The sequence below is a fragment of the Phytophthora infestans genome, genomic scaffold (assembly GCF_000142945.1).
Source record: "Phytophthora infestans T30-4 supercont1.7 genomic scaffold, whole genome shotgun sequence".
In the NCBI taxonomy this organism is placed as follows: domain Eukaryota; phylum Oomycota; class Peronosporomycetes; order Peronosporales; family Peronosporaceae; genus Phytophthora; species Phytophthora infestans.
The window spans coordinates 3,352,997-3,372,764 of NW_003303752.1; the positions used below are offsets into that span (position 1 = coordinate 3,352,997).

The window sequence follows — 19,768 nt, forward strand, 5'->3', positions numbered from 1 at the left end:
GTACTGGTAAGTCGTGTTACACCCTCTTTAAGTACGACAAGTGGAGGCGTTCTAGTCACCATTGAAGGATCCGGCTTCCCTAAAACCATCCAACCGCTGTGTCATTTTGGTCAAACCAATGTCGTTGAAGCTGCAGTGGTATCGAGCAGTAGACTAATGTGCTTAACTCCAACTATGAGGATTTCGAACAGCACCCTGACTGTAGATATGTGGATTACAATCGGTGGTATGGAGTCGTCGGTGCAGCCGTTCAAGTTCTTTGCTCCAATTTCTATCATTAAGGCGTATCCAGCATTTGGTCCTGCAGACGGAAGGACTCAAGTAGGAGTCGATGGAATGAATATCCTACCGGAGCTTGATATCAAGTGCTTGTTCAGTGGAGAAATTACTGTGATACCCAGGATGATTAGCCAAGAAACGATTTGGTGTACGACACCGTCGATGACTGTTGGATTGCATACTTTAGAGCTGATTGTCGAAGGTGGAAGTCGAATTTCTAGCAACTTCGTGCACTTTGAGGCTATTCGACCCGAGCAAGTGTTTCGAATCTATCCGTCTCGTGGTATCCAAACTGAAAATACTGAGAGAAAAATCCGTGTGATCGGTGATAATTTCGTTGATTCGACGAATTTAACATGTATTTTCGACGATGTCCAAGCGCCTGCAACGGATTTCATATCACCATTGGAAATCGAGTGCGTTGTACCGTTTACTCAGTTGGGAGCAAAAGTAGTTCGGGTATCAAATAACGGCGTCGACTTCTCGAAGTCATCAGGAAGGTACGAGATACTGCCTAGGATGTCAATTGCTGCTGTTTCACCTCACCGAGGATCGTTTTTGGGTGGTACAATTGTCATTTTAACTGGTGTATTTGGAAGTTACGAAGGGATCGAGTGCGTATTTGGAGAATATAGTCTTGCTGCCCGGGTAATTAATGCGTCTGCTGTTGACTGTATCGCACCGTCTGGAAAAATAGGTAGAGTCGTGGAAATCAACGCTCGTGTGTACAGTACATTAGCGCACGTTGAAGACGATGTCGACGTTAGCTTTGAGTATGGATCAGGGCCCATCGTGACTGATATTGTGCCTTCGGTGATATCGCAGACAACTGACTTAACAAATGTGACGGTGATTGGATCAGGGCTAAACGTGACAGAGTTAGTCGGTTGTCATTTCTCGAATCAGCCTTCGTCTCCTTTGTACCGTGACCGCGATGATGTTTTGTGTAGCTTTGATGCTAGTTCCACAGGAATATTTGAGTTGACACTTGTATTAGCTGGAACCAGCCGCGATCAAATTGCTACGCACCAAAAGATTCGTGTCATCCCAGCGATTCAACCAATTGAAATATTACCCTTTCAATTCGATGAAAGGGGGGGAACGGGGACTATCATCTCGGCCTTAAATATTGTCCCAGGCGCGAAGTCTCTTCGCTGTTTGTTTGGCCACATCGTAGTGGAGGGATTGGCTTTATCAGACGTTCAAATGCGTTGCAAGACGCCACCCATGCGGCCCGGACGCACGTCACTCAGACTCAGTCAGGATGGCTTTTCTTGGTCTGAAAACAAGCTGGAGATTGAGGCATTCGCGACGCCGATGCTGTTTGAAGCATATCCGAATCGCTCTGCTGCAGTAGGTGGCGTTGCAATTGCTGTGTATGGAACGAATCTGCGGGAATTTGCGAACATGAAATGTGTGTTTGGAGACGTTAAGACCCCGGCTATCAGTGTGAATAACTCGGTGGTGAACTGCATTACTCCCACACTACTCACTGCTGGCGTTTTGTCACTTGGAGTCAGCTTAAACGGCGTCGAAATAAGTGGTAACACGGTAGACGTCGAGTTTTATGGGTTGCCAAGCGGACTGTATGTCCGATCGTTAAAGCAACTTCACGACGGACGATGGAGTGCTAGAATTGAAGGCACAAACATCTCGTCACTCGACGAGTACGAATGTCAGTTCGATAGCGAGTCGTCAGGACTTGTACGAAACGTGACATCACGTGGAATGGAGTGTATTCTCGATCCACTTTCGCATCAAAGCCGGCCCAAGACAGTATCTTTAAAACTTCATGGAGAATTACTACTACGACAAGATGTTTTGAGAAATACCGAATGTCCAAGCTCAGATATTAGGCTATCGACTGCTGTGGTACGATCAGGACAAAGTCAGCTGATCACTCTGTATGGTTTTGGATTTGATCCTTTCATGGATCTGGCTTGCCATATTGGTCAGGAAACCATTATCGGTGTCGTAAAGTCAGAAAGCGCGATGCAGTGCATGCTTCCAGTCGGTATACCAGGGAACTATACACTTGAAATCACATGTGCTGGTGTTTCGGAGCTGCTGGGAGCTTTCCAAATACAGTACGCCAGTCCACCTCGAATTGAGAGCTCAAAGCCAAATATCGTTCCTGCTGGAGGTACATTTGACGTCGACTTGTTTGGAACCAATTTTGCTCAAGAAGACATCATTTACTGCGCTTTCGGCTCCCCAACGATGCGTGTGCAGGCCTCTTTCATCTCACCATACCGGCTAAGATGTTCAACTCGTCGGAACTGGATGGCTGGTCAAGTTGAGTTGTTTGTAGCTCTTGAAGCTTTCGAAGGACGCACAGAGATACTCTACCAATCCCCTTTCACGCTAGTCGACAGTATCTCCGAGACGGCTACTTTGGAGCCAGACTTCGGCTCGACACTTGGAGGGTATTCTCTTGATATTGAAGTGAATGCATCGTGGCGCAGCTACGAAAACCGAGGCTGTAAGTTTGTGGGGGTGGGTTCGGAACTGAATGGAGTCCTTGAGAGCTCGAACGATACAGAAATATTGAGCTGTCACGTGCCGAGATTAAAGCCTGGATCGTACTCGGTGCTGCTCTCGCCAAATGGACGCGACTATATGTCGATTCGAACATTGCTTACCGCTCACGTGCCTATCCAGGTGGAGAAAGTTAATCCTCCATTTGCACTCTCCACTCGCAAATTGGAGCTTACAGTTTCTGGCAAAGGTTTCCAGCGCTGGATGCGTCTGAAATGTGCATTTCGTGGCTTGAAGGATCAAGGTTGGATCTCGTTTAACGCGGAATATGTCTCCGAGGCAATGGTGAAATGCAAAGCGCCATCTCACATGCCAACAATGGGGGGTTTTCAGGTACTACCAAAGACTTCGCTGCGGTCTCCACAGGTGCTGTTACCTTTCGAGTACAAACCTGAGATCATAATCCACTCCATCTCCCCGGATAGTGGCGGTACGAGCGGTGACACAATTGTGGACATAGCTGGTCAAGGATTTTCGAAGGATCTCGATTTGAAGTGCCGTATTCAAGGTGAAACGTTGACTGCAACGTTTGTGAACACGACCTTGATTCGCTGTCGCACTCCGGCTTCTCGTGCCATGACTGTTCCTATTCACTTTTTGATCGGAGATAGAAATATTCTGGAGGAGTATTTCATGTTCACGTATGTTTCACTACCTGATATTAGTGACGTCCAAATGACACTTGACGGTTCTGAGGGTAAGGTCGAGTCCGTTGACATCATGATGGATCCCAAGCCACCTCGAACGTACGAACCTATACCGTCGATACGCTTTATCGAGCCCACGTCAGGTTGGATAAGAGGTGGCACTGCCGTTGTGGTGCATGGATTCAGAATGAAATACTCGCATTCGATAGAATGCGTTTTCGGGGACATCTTGGTGTACGCATCGTTCATATCAAGTCAAGAGCTCGAGTGTATCTCTCCTAGTCTCACTATACCTGGCCGAAACAACTTCACTGTTCGATCCAAAGGCGAAGAGTGGGAAGTGGTGACGCCACTTTGGTTTGATGCGTTTTCTTTGCCAAGTATCTTGTCTATGGATCCTCAGTTTGGAGCGTTTTCAGGTGGTACAAACGTTGTACTCAAGGGGAATTTCTCCAGCTCGCTGGTCCGAGCCAACGCTGCTCTTTCCTGCTCTTTCGGCGAGATCGGGTTTGCCCCTGTGCGCTTTATGAGCGACAATGAAATGGCTTGTACTTCACCACCTGTCAGGGACATTACGGCCGCTGAGATGGGATTATTCTTCAGTCCAAAAGATATTTTGCAGTTGCCTTATTCATTTCACTACACAGAAGAACCGGATTTTATAGCTGTTAGTCCAGCTATCGTCAGCGAGTATACTGGCGGATTCGTGACAATATTTGGCGTGGGATTTCTCGACTCTGGTGCTGGATATTGCAGCTACAATTCTTCTCCAAGTGTTCGGCACGAATTGGTTTACATAAGTACTGAGGAGATTCGCTGCTCGCTTCCTCGATTAAAGCCAAGTCTGGAATCAATCGGCATTAGTTTGAATGGAGATACTGCCGTGTCCACTGGTCTCTTACTGACTGTTAAGGCCAAGCCCATGCTGCTAAACATGACCCCACAGTTTGATAGTGTGCATGGTGGCGCTGTGGTTGAGCTCACAGGTCTGAACTTGTTTTTCGCACCATCTCTTGGCTGTGTGTTCGGAACATTATGGTCGAATGCTGAGCTACATAGCGGCATGATAACGTGCGTTGTCCCGCCATCGATGTCTCTTGCTAGTGCTTCTTGGGTGAACGTTTCCGTGGTTAGTGGAGCTGAAAAGTATTCTGCAGAGACGTTTGAATTGAAGTACACTTTAGCACCACAGATTACATCGGTCGAGGTTATCCCTGACATTGGAAAAGGTTTCCAACGTATTCAGCTTTGCGGAAGCTTTCCAAATATTTTGTCTCCTCATTTCTTAAGGCTTGACAACTTTGAGCACGGTATGGAGAAGAATGATGTCATGGGAATTGCTGGAGAAATGCTGAATAGATCTTGCCAAGTGTTTAAGACAGATGCAACTGCAGAGGGTTGCTCGGCCGGTTGTGATATCTTACTGTCTGTTAACAACCAGACCTTTATTCACACAGGGAAACATATCGAGTTGACTCCACTGACTCAGATACTGAAAGTGGCGCCTTTGTTTGGATCATTCCGAGGTAGTGAGGTTATCCGGATTGAAGGTAAAAACTGGAATCCTCGGGCTCGGTTGTACTGCGTATTCGATAAAAGTATCCGAGAGATTGTTACGGTGGTAAACACAAAGTATGCCGAGTGCGAGACGCCTTCGCACGCAGCTGGATCAGTTGAATTGGCGGTTGTGATAGTGGATGAATCAGGAGCTATCCACACCGTTAAAGCGCACAGCTTCATCTTTATTGGTGCCATGGAAATTGCGAGTGCTTCTCCTCTGATTGGTCTTACACGTGGTGGAACGCAAGTTCATGTTCGTGGTAAGGGATTTGTGAATCGTCATGAGCTGCGATGTCGATTTGGGGAAGTTTCTGTGCCTGCTCACTACGTGAACAACTCCTGCGTTACCTGCGTTAGTCCTCCCATGTTCAAGGCAGCAAATAAAGTGTCGTTGTCCGTCTCGTTGGGAATATTTTCCACGTCCGACACGGACGACGATAACGTGACATTCTCGTATATCAGCACACCACTTATTCAACGGGTAGAGCCTTCGAGTGGGATGTACAACCAGAGTCATTCTGTTCGGATTTTTGGCACTGGATTCGTCCCAGACATGGCAACAACCTGCCGGTTTGGAACAAATACTGGAAATATTCCAGCGACGATTGTTTCAAGTCATGAACTTAAGTGTACGATGAGAATTGGTTCATCTAAATCTATGGAGAAATCAAAAGTGCTGCCAATTGGGTTAAGTATAAGTGGAGGGGCATATTTCGAGACCGGCTTTAGCTTCACTGTTTTTGCGCCCGTGGTACTGACTGAAGTTGCTCCGAACGCGATAATTCCTTTTCAAACTGATCGAATCAAGCTCGAATGTCTTGACGTGTTCCCGTCTCGTGAGTGGCAGTGCAAATTCGATAGTCTGAACGTCACTACGATGGGAAGATTTGTGTCTAGGGATACGATATCATGTCTGACACCTCCAGCACGATCACTACGGACAGGTGTGCTTGTCGTCAGACTCTTTAATGATGGCATCGAGTACTCGATGAACAGCGTGGAAGTAGACGTACTTCATACGCCGGAAATATTTGACTACAGTCCAAAATCAAGAGGTGTGTACATGTCCTCGGCTTCCAATGAAGACATCGTCGACTACGTGACTATTACAGGAAAGAACTTTGCTCCTTTCCGACGCATCGATTGTCGATTCGGCTCTCTATGTTCTCAAGGATCCTTTGTAAGTACGACTCAAGTTCGATGTCGTATCCCTATGTCACGTACTCCAACACGAGTATCTCTTGCAATATCGTTCAACGAGGTTGATTTTCTGCCTGCAACTGAATTATTCGAGTACTTTCTAAATTTCAAGATCGAGAACATTTCTCCTACTAACGGTGCAGTATCAGGTGGCACTGCTGTGCACTTTTACGGTGGCGAATTTGCCGTGAACGAGACGATCTTGTGCAGGTTTGGAGACTATAACAGCGATGCGTATGCAGTTGTGATTTCGTCAACAGAGATCATCTGCACAAGCCCCAATGTCTTAGAAATTGGCAAGGTTGGTGTTAAAATTTGGTCAGTGACGCGACGATTATCCGGAACCCTTTTGAGTGCCTTCACGTACACGAAAGAACCAATTGTGTTGATGGTGTCACCAATGGAAGCACTCGAGAAAATGACAACACTGTTTGATGTCTATGGTCGTGGATTTATGCACTCGCCAATGCTCGGGTGCAGTTTTAGTGGAGATCGAAAGAATACCGGGCAAATAGTGCAAGCAATCTGGGTATCAACCGTGCATATAAAGTGCTCATCTCCGCCAACAAACACATCGGTTGGTAACGTCCAGTTCGGGGTGACCAATAACGGCGTCGACTTTGTGTACGCCAGTCGCTCAGCGATGATTCGTTTCCGTACCCTGTTTGATGTAGCTGAAATATACCCTTCATCTGGAAGTACTGGAGGTGGAACTGCTGTGTCCATTAGTGGGAAGCCTTTCGACAAAGACGTCAGATATTGGTGTCGATTCGGTCACAACACGGAGCCTGTCAACGCCACAGCTGTGAGTGACGAGGAGTTAATTTGTATCAGCCCTTCGTTCGCGTTTAAAACTGGAGAAGTTGCTGTCTATCTCTCCGTCAATGGCCGTGACTTTGCCTCAACGAATCAGACTTTTAGCTACCAGCCGAAGCCACAAATATTCAAGATATCCCCAACAAGAGGTTCGATGGACGCGTCGACGATGGTTACAGTGATCGGGGAGGGCTTTTATTCTGTCTCTCCTTTATGTCGATTTGGAGAAACTAGTGTTCAAGCGTACGTCCAGTCGAACTCGGAGCTAAAGTGCAACGCACCAACTAATCGCAACGCCGAGGAAGTACCGGTTGAGATATCTCTAAACGATGGCGTGGATTTCACTCAAAATGGCGTGCTGTATACGTACATGCCATCACCTCAAATTCACCTGATCACTCCAGCGTCCGGTCCAGCGTCCGGTGGAACATTGGTCCAAATCATTGGACTTAACTTGTACTCATCGAAGCTGACACAGTGCTGCTTTGGAGATCGACATCACTGTACACAGGGGTGGCTATTAAACGCCACTGTGGTTGAGTGCGTGACTCCACCTTCTCCCGCTAAACTATCAGTGGCTGGGGCTGGCTCACAGCGGGTTCCGATACTCTTGGCATTAAATGGACAGGATTTTATCACACTCGGGATGCAATTCGAGTACGTTCTCGACGTCACAATTGACGATGTTTCGCCAATATTTGGTGACATTGACGGTGGTACAACAGTGTTTCTTCATGGGCGCCACTTACGCTCCTCGCCTGGATTAGAATGTCGCTTTGGCAATATTCGAACTCTTGCAACATTCTGGAATGACTCGACAATTTCATGTGAGAGCCCTCCTCACCCAGTAGGCAAAGAAAGTCTCTCAATTTCGCTGAATGGGCAGGATTTCACGTTAGCTACGACAGATTTTAAATATCTTCGTCTTCCATCGGTGTATACAGTATCGCCCAGTGCTGGACCTTTGCTTGGAGGGTATTCTGTCCGCATCAATGGGGGTCCATTCGTGAACACTACGACAATACTTTGTCAATTTTCACAAGACAATGAGGTTATTAGCGCGACAACTGCCGTGTACGAATCACCCAAAGAAGTTAGTTGTACAGCTCCTTCAGCCAAGCATTCTGGACAAGGGTTTTTATCTGTGTTTGTGAATGGAATATCGAGTACTCGACTACGATATCTGGAGTTCTTGTATAACGACGACGTTGTCCTGAATGCATTGGAGCCATGGTTGTGTGATAATACTGGTGGGTGCAAGCTCGTAATATTTGGTACCAATTTCAGACGAGACGCAGAGCTCGAGTGCTGTTTTGGTACATCTGCACTGAACTCGACATGCGTTCCTGCACAATTCGTAAGCGATGACAGACTGAGCTGTATATCTCCACCCGTAAATCACGTCGGGTCTGTCGAAGTTAGTATCAAATCATACGGTGTGGAAGTCTCACGCCAGTCGCTGGTACTGGAAGTACACCACCCTATCGGTTTAGAAAAAATACATCCAGTAACAGGGACGTATCGCGGCGGCACAAAAGTTACGATTACAGGCTGGCACTTCACGCTCACACGTCAGCTGTCTTGCTGCTTCGATGATACTCAAGTCCCAGCTACATTTATCAATTCGTCGATGATCGAGTGTTTCACCCCTTTTCGGCAGGCGAAACCTGCTTTGTTTCGAGTCAGCATGAACGGCCAAGATTGCATGAATAGCGGTGCTCTGCAGACTTTCACCTTTCAACTTCCACCTTCAATTCTTCAAGTGTCTCCAAATATTGGAACGCGATTGGGTGGGACGACGGTTCTGTTACAAGGAGAAAACTTCAAAGTGAATGAATCAACTTGCTACTTCGGGTCTACACCAGCCACTACCTCTGAGGTGCTGTCGGATACTGAGATGAAATGTACGAGTCCTGCACAGAGCAGTCCACAGCGATGTCAAGTCGTTGTAGCTGACAACAATCAGGACTATTCTACGAGTCCCGTATTCTTCACGTACGTTGCAGCGGAAGAGGTGAAGTCCGTGTCACCAGTCCGGCTGCCTTCAATTAAAGGCGGCAAAGTCACTGTCAGCACCGAGAATGCTCGGAACAGTGCCAATCTAAGCTGTTTCTTCGACCACGTAGCTGTCCCTGCAAGCTTCGAATCTTCCTCTAAAGTCCACTGTTCAACTCCGATTCTAACGCCTGGATTCTACAACGTATACATTTCAAATGACGGAAAGCTCAAGTCCGATACTTTCGCTGTTATTGAGCTCGTCAAGCCTCCTATCATCGCATCAGTAGACCCGCTAATCGGAGATATGGACGGTGGAGAACTGGTATCCTTCGTTGGCTCTCGACTAAACACTGTATCGCACTGTCGCTTTGGTGATGTATACACGTCTGCCTCTGTGTTGAGCCCCCATCTGCTTCAGTGCGAATCGCCGAGGCAAGTCTCCTTTGGTGATGTAGCTGTCAAACTATGGGACCACGGAGCTGATATCCCCTCTCAGGAAATTCTGTTTACGTACAGAACCCCGGAACAAGCTACGAAGCGGAGACTGAGCTTGATGGAGGATGAAAATGACTTGCTCCCTATCCCGACAATTGTGTCAGTTGATCCACCTGAAGCGCCTGTTATTGGAGGTCTGATTACTGTACGTGGTCTTGACTTCTCGAATACTCTGGAGCTCGCTTGTCGAGTTGGATCGGTTGTCGTTGGAGCGAGGTTTCATTCTTCTGAACAAATTATTTGCACAACGCCTCGGCTACAACCGAATCGATACATTTTCCAGGTTTCGAATGACGGTAAAGTGTTTTCAAATAGTCCGACTAGCCTCATGGTGTACACGGACGCGTTCGTCGACTCGATTTCTCCCACTCATGGATCTCAAAATGGCGGAACCGCAGTGACGATATACGGAATGCACTTCCGGAAAAGCTCGTACTTACGGTGCAAATTTGGAGACCTCGAAGCAGTCCAGGTGGCGAAGTATGTGTCGTCTAGTGAGGTGGTTTGTATCTCTCCACCTCAGCGTGATATGACGACAGTTGTACAAGTTGCGGTGACGAATAACAACGCCACATTTACTCCTAATCCAGTGTTTTTCACGTACACGACAGCCGCAGATTTGGTATCGATTACTTCGAAGTTTGGGAGTATATCTGGAGGTACTGAGCTTCTCGTTCGATGGTACAACCTCGAGATTAACTATGACGGTTTGGTAACTTGTCGAGTTGGAAATATCGATTCTATCGGAAACGTCTTGGCATCAAATGTGGTGAAATGTATCACGCCTGGAGTGAAATATCCTGGTAAACAACCAGTACAAGTGAGTGTCAATGGCCTTGACTTCACGACACCAAGCCTGTTCTTTGAATACGTCAAGAAAATTGTGATCCATGAACTGATTCCCAACTTAGGGCCCAGTATTGACGCGAACACGGTCATGACAGTTCGCGGATCGGGCTTCATCAACTCCGTTAACCTCGCATGCCTCTTCCGGTCGGTAAAAGCTCCTGCTACTTTTGTCAACCCGAGTATGATTACCTGTGCGGTACCACGAGATTTCCCTGGCCAGGTGACTGTGCGAGTCACGAACAATGGACTGGACGCATCAACCAGCTCCGCTTTGTATCTATATCTCCAGGATATGTCGGTGTCGCGCTTATCCCCAACCAGAGGATTAAAAGAGGGAGGAACCACCGTGTTTTTCCAGGGTAGAAACTTCGTGAATCACACTCTCTTGGCTTGTCGGTTTGGCGAAATCCTAAGTCCTGCCACATACCTCTCGAACTCGGCTGCGGTTTGTGTTGCACCACGACAATTAATCGATTTAAGAAGCTCAAACGGCTCAGTTGCGGTGGAGTTGACGAACAACCAAGTGGACTTTACGCACAGTGGTCTCAAGTATACGTATCTGCAGACCTGCCCAAGTTCACACTTCTGTACTAACGGGAACATCCAAGCTTGTCCCAACGGAACAACCTGTGAAGCTCACGGCGGCACAAATTTCTCACAATGTGCTCCTGGGACGTTCCAACCCAGACAGAACCAAGTCACGTGCTTACCGTGTCCTGTTGGATATTTCTGTCCTGATCACGGCATGTCAAAGCCTGTGCTGTGTCGTGCTGGAATGGTTTGTGATGAACACGGACTGCGTACACCTGTGAAGCCATGTCCGTCGGGTCACTATTGTCGAAAAGGGACCAAAACTGCAGATATCCGCGACTTTACCACAAATTCTGAATACGCGATTGACAAGGAGACTCAACTCGCAGCTTTTGTGGAGCATTCTCGAGCGTGGGCGTTGATCCCTCGCGTTGCACCTGCAATTGGAAGTCGTCGTATTGAACATCCTCCAAGTTTAAGAAGCTGTGAGTTTCGGTTATGTGTGGAAAACAGCACACTTCTGCTTGCTGAACGACCGTATTCGTGTCCGATTGGGACGTTTTGTCGACGTGGAGTCGCTGTCCAGCAAGCCCAGACGAACAACTACAGCGCGCCACAGAACTGTTATCCTGGTTTCTTCTGTCCCCGTGGATCCTCAACGCCAGAAGGAAAAGGTCCATGTCCAACGGGTCATTACTGTCCTAACGATGTCGATGCGGTGGTGTGTCCTGCTAGTCAATATTGTCCCGGAGTCGGCAATCTACGACCGAGAGATTGTTACCCTGGCACATACAATCCGTTATCGAAGCAGTCGAACTGTACGCTCTGTCCAAGTGGCCATGTGTGTCCTCAACCGAAGATGTTGCAACCAGTATTGTGTCCTGCTGGGTTTGTCTGTATTTCCACTGGTCTGGCTGCACCAGTTCTGCTGTGTCCAGCGGGATACGTCTGTCGGGAGGGTACACGAACGTTGGATCCGTCCGATACCAGCCCATTCCGTCCAATACCCTGTCCACAAGGCACGTATTGTCTTGGCGGCGTGGCTCACAATTCTACAATCGACTGGGTTCCCAGCCGTCCGGAGGGTGCGGTAGCTCCTCAAGTTTGCACTGAAGGCACGTATTGTGAAGAAGCGACTCCCACGCTATCTGGTACTGGCGTCTGCTATGCCGGTCACTATTGTCCTCCTGGCTCGAGTGCTCCGATTCAAGCGCAAGTGGGGAGTTTTGCGGGTACAACTGGATCTGTAGTCTCCACAATGTGCTTCCCTGGCACGTACACACCTTTGAAGGCTACTGTGGAGTGTGAGATATGTCCTGCTGGTCATAGCTGTCCAGGGTACGGCACGTACATACCGTCGCTATGTCCTCGTGGCTTCTATCGGTCACTGGCGGACAGTATCACGTGTCGAGCTTGTCCGGAAGGAACATGGTCGCCTAACACGGGGTTAACTGATATTTCAAACTGTGAGATCTGTCCCGCTGGTCGAGTGTGCGGTAGCTCGGGTATGATCACAATGGCGTCAAGTTTGCCGTGTGCTGCGGGGTATGTTTGTGGCGAGGGGACAAATCGACGCGCTCAATTCGATCATTTGTGTCCTGCTGGCCACTATTGCTCTTCTGCGACTCCTATTCGTCAACAATACGCTAACGTGTGCGAGAAAGGGAACATTTGTGGACGTGGCACGAAAACGATCGAGAAGAACAAAAGCAAATGTCCGGATGGCAAGTTCTGTCCTCTCGGTACAGCGAATAGTAGTAGTATCTACATCAACTGTCCCAGTGGCACGTGGTCAAGCTCCAGTGAGGACGAGTTAGTGGATTGTAGTATTCGAGCAGTGCCGATCTGTGACAAACTACCCGAGAAGCAGTACTACCCACAGTTTAGCTACGATTTCCAAGGTACTCGCGTGAGTTTCGACTCCACAAACGAAATCAGTCGCACGGGAGAAGTGGAAGTTGTGAGCGTCGTGTACCCAGTGAACGAATCGGCTTCTCTACCGTTCTGGAAAAACGACACGGTCGATACTATTCGCGTATGTCCGCAGAAGATAGCTCCTGCCGGTGGCGTATTGTTGACTGTGATCGGTCGCAATTTCCAGAATACTGGTCGTCTTGTGTGTAAATTTCAGCTTCCAAGGTCGCCGTTCTCTCAGATTTCACCAGCGTTCTTCAGAAGCAGCACTAGAGTGGCGTGTCGTGCACCTCCTTTTGTCGGGAATACTACTGGAGCGACCGGAGTTTTGTTCTCTCAAACCGTGAAGGTAAGTGTCTCTAACTATGGCGTCCACTTTTCCACCACCACGGCTACATTCGACATCATTTCGACCAAACAAGCGGCATCGTTGAACATGAAGCACCTCACATCAATGTGTCTAAAGAGAGTGGAAAACGAGGAAGGATTCCGGAACAATGACAAGGCCTGGTTCGCTCTCACAGGACTCGGCAAGGCAAAATTATCGTTTGACTTCCGTCATCTTCCTGACGATTTAGTCTACGATGAACACTACAAGATTGCCATTTTCGTAAAGAACAGCACCTGTGAAGACCAAATTTGTGATTCTCGAGGAATTGTCCTCCCAAGTGGTCCGGATATTGAGACGTCTCCGTGCCACCGCCCCGTTGAGCTTCCGCGGTGGTTCCTTTCCACTGCAGTCAACAAGAATGACCTGCTAAATGTCACGCTACTAGCGCTGGAGGATGTGACGTTCAAAGTGGAAATTCACGTCATCTACGGATTGTACGCTTCTGTAGCTCCATTTTTCGTCAACTCGACGATCGTGAAGCTGAAAACACCGACCCGAAGCAACGCTACACAAGGTGTGACAGCCGATACGCGACCTCTATCGCGCTCTATTTCGTACGAAGCGAAGCTGGTTCCTCGCGATTACACTTTTCTCATTGCGTACTCGGGCAATGATGGAGATTATACGTCGCCTCCACTCAATCTCCCGCCGAAATACGAAGCCTACGAGCGAGGTCGTGTTTTGCTGTCACACAACGTTAGCAGTACGGCTAAAATACCGCTTGTAACTGACCCCTACAGAGATGTTGTTACGGACACGTCGTACTGGTTGATGCCCTACGGATCGGCGGCTTTGACGCATGAAAAAGTTGAAAAATACCGTGAAACGTTTCAAGAAATGTATCTGGATCCGTCAGATACCACTGGCACCCAGTATCTGTTCAAGTTTGACAGGATGCTGCTCTCTTATCTGCCGTTCTTTTCGAATTGTATGGAGTACGATTCGTACATCCCCCTGTTCGATCTCTTCGAGAGCGATCAATGCCAACTACCAGCTATGACATCGGAAGCGGGAGAGTATGGACGTACGTGGTGGCGACGAGAGTTCCCACCGTTGCCGAACCAAGATGATATTCGATACGTGGGGCCACTAGACTTCGCTCAAGAACCGACTGCGGATATTTGCATGATGAATCTCCAGTGTCATTACGAAGAGGAGTTGGCAACAGCTGATGTGACGCCACGTTGGTTTGAACAGTCGAAAGGAACGGTCCTGTATTACTTTCTGCGAGAACCAGGCACACTGGCAGACTATTTGCAAGGTGGTCAGTATTACAGCGAGATTTTGGACGAGTACGGCTCGGACTACTTCATTCCTGTCACCGTAGACAACTCTGCTGCTCAATCACTAGAGGGAGATTGCTCCACCTTGTGTTTCCCACGAACAGTAACGCTGGACGTTGCGTACTACCAGCTCGACTCTCACGTCAAGCGTATCATTATGGCGACTCTGATTTACGACAACTATGATCGAGACTCCTCCAACACAGCGTACACATTTAGTGTCAATCTGCATCCTCTCAACTACTTCCAGCTCGTTATTCAGTTCGCATTCGAGAAACAAGTATTCGTTGGACTCTTTTTCGTACTAGGCGGGATGATGACGGTCGGTGCTCTTATCTTCTGGATCGTAGTACGTATCACGTCGCATCTGCAGTCACCTCCGCGTTTCCGATTTTGGACTGTGTTCGCTTTGATCGCTCCACCACCTTCTGTCGGTGTAGCAATGGCTTCGCTCCCTATTTTCTCTGTGGTCTTTAGCTTCTACTTTCTACTGAACGGTGACCAATTCCTCAACTCGAATGGCTACTGGCTTATGGACAATATCGTCCGACACTTCCTCGAAACCAAAATCAACCCGGAAGTGGTAGCAGAAACCCGAAAAGGACGCATCGGCGTGTGTTTCTTCTTCTTCGGCCTCTACCTCATCGTGCTGGGTACTCGTATCTTCCTTCCTAAGCCGATCGCGATCTCCGAAAAGGTCATGGCTGAGCAGAATGACCGTGACGCCCAGGAGCGCAGTATCTGGTGGCCTACTCAATGGAAGCGAGCGAATATGATCTTTGCGTCGATTATGCTGGGTCTCTTCCTTGTTCTAATGCTCGAGTTTTCGTTCTGGAGCTCATTCGGAGACTACATGTTCTACGTGATTGTAGCTCAAGAGATCATCAACGCAATCATGGAAGGTTGGATCGAATCCCAGCTGAAAGAGGCCTTGTTGATGGCTCCTCTGGTCTCAGCTCTCAGTCTCATTGGAGGAATCATGACATTCGGTGCCACGGACTTTGGAGATTTCGTGCTGGGTAATACTCTCGACTTCGGTATGATGATATTGATGCGTGTATATGCCGATACAGTCATCGAAGCGATCACGGATTTCTTCAAAGATATTGCGCGTTACGTATGGGGTAAAATGAAAATTATCGGTCGTGGTACACTGCTATTATTCAGAAGCTTTACACGATCAACTGCTGTTGTCACGGATGCTGAGGCGACGAAAAAGGAGAAAACGAAAGGCAAGGAAGAAGCTAAAGCGGAAGAGAGTAGTGACGCGGAAACGGTGGAACCCATTATCGACTTCTACGCTATGGCCTCCATGGAGAGACTGGCGCTGTTTTACCAGCCTGTGCTGATACTCATCATGATGTTCTTCCGTGAAGAAGTTCAGCTTCCAATACTGTACAATATTCGTGAGAAGGATATGGAAATCTATCTCTGGTATTCCCTCATTATCTTACTATTCCAGCTCGTGACGGAGGTATTCGTGCTGAACGTAGTCGAGATTTTCCAGGGCTGGAAACTATACGATTACCTCGTGTATTGTCGATACCGCTTCTTGCAACGCGAGAAGCGCTGGAAAGGTATGGAGCCGAATCTGGACGAATGTATCGATGAAGGACTGCGTACACTGGACCAAATGTGCTTCTCGTCACAATTTTTCATGATGTGCACTATTCACATCACCGGGATTCTGTTCTTCGTCGTGGGTATTGAAATCATGGCCCGAGCGAGCTACAACCTCTTTGGTGACCCCGCTATGCCGCTGCTACTCGCGTTCGTGCTTGCAGTTTCAGTGTTCGTGCGTGCGTTGGTGATGTTCTTAGCTGTACGCTTTGAGGTCTGGAAAATCAAACACGAGAACACGGCGTGGCTCGCCGCACCTGACGAAGATGACGAGTTCGGTGTACCGCGTTGGGGCGAACTGGAGAAAATTAAAGGAGCGTCACACGAAGCGTACATGATGAATCAACGCATCACATCCGATACATTCCGCAACAAGTTCCTCAACTACAATCGGTCGTGGCTAGTGAACCAGCTGCCATCCGTCCTCACTCCACGTACCTTACGTCGTGCGAGACCATATCTTTTAGCTCAATTCGCCAAGATCCTCGACAGTCTGAACCCGCAAGTCTCGGACGACGAAGAAGACGACGACGGGCGTCCTCGCTTTGGTCCAGTGACTTTATCTGCGCCGTCTCGCACCATTATCCGCCTCTGGCTTGCTCGAGCTCGACGTATTCTACGACTAAAAACGGTTGTCCAGCCTTTGATTCAAGCAGCTCGAAAGAGTGAGTGCGAAATGTGCCTCTCTCGTCGTCAGCTTCAAGTCGAAATGTCCATTCCGATTGAAGTGCTAGGCGACAAGTTCGACAGTCAGAACCTCGCCGAAGAGTTCGATGCTGCAGCCTGGAAAGCCTTCTTCTCCAAGCATCAGAAGTTTCAAACGCTCTGTCTTAACTGCATCGTGCACCTTAAAACCACCGGTCAGCTTGGAGATCTACGCGGTATCGGCCGTGGTGACGATGGCATGGGAGACGAAGGCTTGAATGCTACTCCGCTGAACGCTGCGTCCTATGCTCTAGTGCAGAAATGGTATCGTAAAGCTCAAGATCGTGTGTTCGGGAAGAGTGGAAAGCGTCGTCAACAACTTGATGTGAGTGACGACGAAGAGGAAACGATGCAACATCGCTTTGAATGGACGCGGCAGCCAGTGGCACTTAACGCTGCGTCTACTGCAGTAGCGAGGAAGTGGCTACTTGCTGCTCGTCACAAGCTCCGTGAACCAGGTCGCGCTCGCGACCAGCTACCAGCAAACTTAACTGCAATTCACCCGTCCGTAAGAGGTGGAGCCACGCCGGTCCCCAAGCCTGCGATGAAGATGGGAGCTGCGGGCGGCGAAGCTGTCAAGGCGTCCAAAATGCGTCGCAAATGAGATAAAGTCTAGGAGTTGAACCACACAGATACATATCTAAAATGCATTCTTTTCTATGAGAACTCTTGAGCTTAGGTGACCTTCTTGGCCAAGTTCTTGAAGCCCACACCCAGACATGAGAGCAACACCGTCTTGGTCTCGGGGTCGGGTTTGATCTTGAATATGACGCCGAAGAAGTCGCGTAGATGACGTAGACACTCGATACTGTAGGGCGTGAGCTTTCCCACACGCACCTTGGCGACATCTTCTGGTCCGAGAGCCATGAGCAACAGCACAAGAGCTTGGTTGGTCGAGTCCACGCATCCACCTTTCTGAATCTCTTCGCACATAGCGTGCGAAGCTCGTGTAGCCACATCTTCTGGTAGGTCTCCAGGCTCGGCAGCGGCCTCTGCACCCAGGAAGACTCCTGTGGTCGTCTCGGCCACTAAACTCAGTGCAAACCCTGGAGATTGCCCGGACTCGTTGCCCTTGTAGTGGTCTGAGTAGATGTAGACGTCAGGAAGTAGCTTGTTGAAGAGGCCGCGACTGGTCTCCACGATGCGGTTAGACGTCTGCGGGGACACGCGCGTACTGTACGCGACGCCACGTACACGCTTGATGAAGCCTTCGTCCACCAGGTGAATAGCCTTAAGCTGACGAACCAGCGGACACCGGAAGATAACCTGTCCACCTCCAAGCGGCGGAGCGCCGCGTTTCTTGACCACTAGATCCAGCCCTTCTTCCAGTCCGAAATGCCGCAGCAGCGGCAGTGTTGTTGCCTTAAAGCTGTCCACCGAACTGTCCACATGGTCATTGGTCACACCGTCCAGCGTCGCGTGCAGTGGCAGCTTGGCAAAAGGTGCGAGAGCTGCGAGAACTTCGAGAAACCAGCCGACGGCGCGTCCAGTGCCGCAGTCGTGGGTTATACGGCCACCTAGTACAAGTCCTGGTTGGAACTTGAGCTTAGTGCCCGTCTCGTTGATCTCCAAGTGGCTACCGCTTGTCACGCGGTCCAGTAGCCGCAATAGGCTCGCTTCGAACGCTGTGAGGCCAGGGTTCTCGTCTTCTGAACGGATATCCTCGATGATCAATGGTCGACCGCTCAGAGTAGCGCATACTAGACGCTGACGAAAGTGCGCGCAGCCCCGGAAGCGCAGCACCGTGGAGCGACGGGAAGACGAAGCCCGAGCCATTGCGAACGTGATAATGATTGACTGGAGCAAAATGGATGGCGATGATTGGACTATTTTGGACACTTAACAAAATAAGTGTCAATTTGCATTTCAAATAATTTTATAAAATTTAAAAACAAATTATCAAATGAAAAAAATAGCGTTGCGAAAATAATTTTGGCTGAGCTAAAATAATATTAATTTTTGAGGACGCACAGTGTCATTTCGCTCGCAGAATTTACGAGTACGGCGCCTCAGTTACTGCAACCATAATGAGCCAGAAGTTTGATCTGCTGGACTGCGAATAAAGTGGAGAGCTATTGACGTTGCCACTGCATTGTTGTGAAGCTCGGCTGAAGGTTTTTGCCGCCACCGTGAGCAGGGCCTTAAGAGCATCTCCAGCGGCAGGTCTTAAAGGCGGGTTTATCCTAAAAGTAGCACGGTTCGACCTCGGACGAGTTTTAAAGCATCCAGCGGTGAGTCTTAACACAGGTCTTAACTTCACGAGGTCCTATCGGATGAGACTCCGGGCTTAAAATAAGACTCGAGTTTTATCGCTGCAGACGCGAATCGTCGCTGGGAAGATCACAGAGCTATGGGGAAGGGTTCCGTGTGGAGCGAGCACGAGACTGTGCAGCTCTGTCTTGCATGGCTTGCGACTTCAGAAGACCCAATCCGTGGTGCAGGTCAGAAGAAGGCATCATTCTTTGAGCGTGTTTACCAGCAGTGGTGCAAGAACGTCGGTCCTGACGCCGATCTTCGCTCGACAACAGCCATAGCAGGCCGGTGGAAGAAGCTTCTTCCTGAAGTGACAAAGTTCGAGGGAATTTTTACTAAGCTAAAGAGCCAACCACGGTCGGGTTGGAGTGAGCCGATGTACGTCGAGAACACGGCGAAGATATACGAAGAGCGCACGAAACATCCGTTTGAGTATCTGGCGGCGTGGAAGGAGCTGCGTGATAAGCCGAAGTGGACCGGGAAATTGACTACTTCTATTCATGCTGGCAACAAACGCAAGTCGGGTGACGGTGATTTGGTTGCGCGTCCAGAGGGACAGAAAGCGGCCAAGATGAAGAAGGCTCGGGATGACACCAACTTACCCGTCGATGCCCACATGCGCTTTGTCGCCGCGTCCGAGGAGAAAGCAGATATATTAGAGCAGCAACTTCACTTCAGCCTATTCATGC

General features: G+C 48.9%; 4 protein-coding genes across 4 annotated transcripts; 3 read left to right on the forward strand and 1 right to left on the reverse strand.

Moving 5' to 3' along the window:
* Positions 1 to 441: 441 nt before the first annotated feature.
* PITG_05442 (uncharacterized protein) lies at positions 442 to 1,804 on the forward strand (the record flags this gene model as incomplete). Its single annotated transcript, XM_002999039.1, has 3 exons — positions 442 to 913; positions 983 to 1,743; positions 1,796 to 1,804. 3 exons carry the CDS (start codon positions 442 to 444, stop codon positions 1,802 to 1,804), a joined length of 1,242 nt encoding a protein of 413 aa, XP_002999085.1.
* A 404-nt stretch (positions 1,805 to 2,208) lies between these two features.
* Positions 2,209 to 2,954, forward strand: PITG_05443 (uncharacterized protein; the record flags this gene model as incomplete). Its single annotated transcript, XM_002999040.1, has 2 exons — positions 2,209 to 2,761; positions 2,941 to 2,954. 2 exons carry the CDS (start codon positions 2,209 to 2,211, stop codon positions 2,952 to 2,954), a joined length of 567 nt encoding a protein of 188 aa, XP_002999086.1.
* A 2,263-nt stretch (positions 2,955 to 5,217) lies between these two features.
* On the forward strand, positions 5,218 to 17,430 carry PITG_05444 (uncharacterized protein; the record flags this gene model as incomplete). Its single annotated transcript, XM_002999041.1, has 2 exons — positions 5,218 to 15,693; positions 15,760 to 17,430. 2 exons carry the CDS (start codon positions 5,218 to 5,220, stop codon positions 17,428 to 17,430), a joined length of 12,147 nt encoding a protein of 4,048 aa, XP_002999087.1.
* A 71-nt stretch (positions 17,431 to 17,501) lies between these two features.
* PITG_05445 (RNA 3'-terminal phosphate cyclase, putative) lies at positions 17,502 to 18,602 on the reverse strand (the record flags this gene model as incomplete). The annotated part of the gene is made up of 1 exon (XM_002999042.1): positions 17,502 to 18,602. One exon carries the CDS (start codon positions 18,600 to 18,602, stop codon positions 17,502 to 17,504), a length of 1,101 nt encoding a protein of 366 aa, XP_002999088.1.
* Positions 18,603 to 19,768: the final 1,166 nt, after the last annotated feature.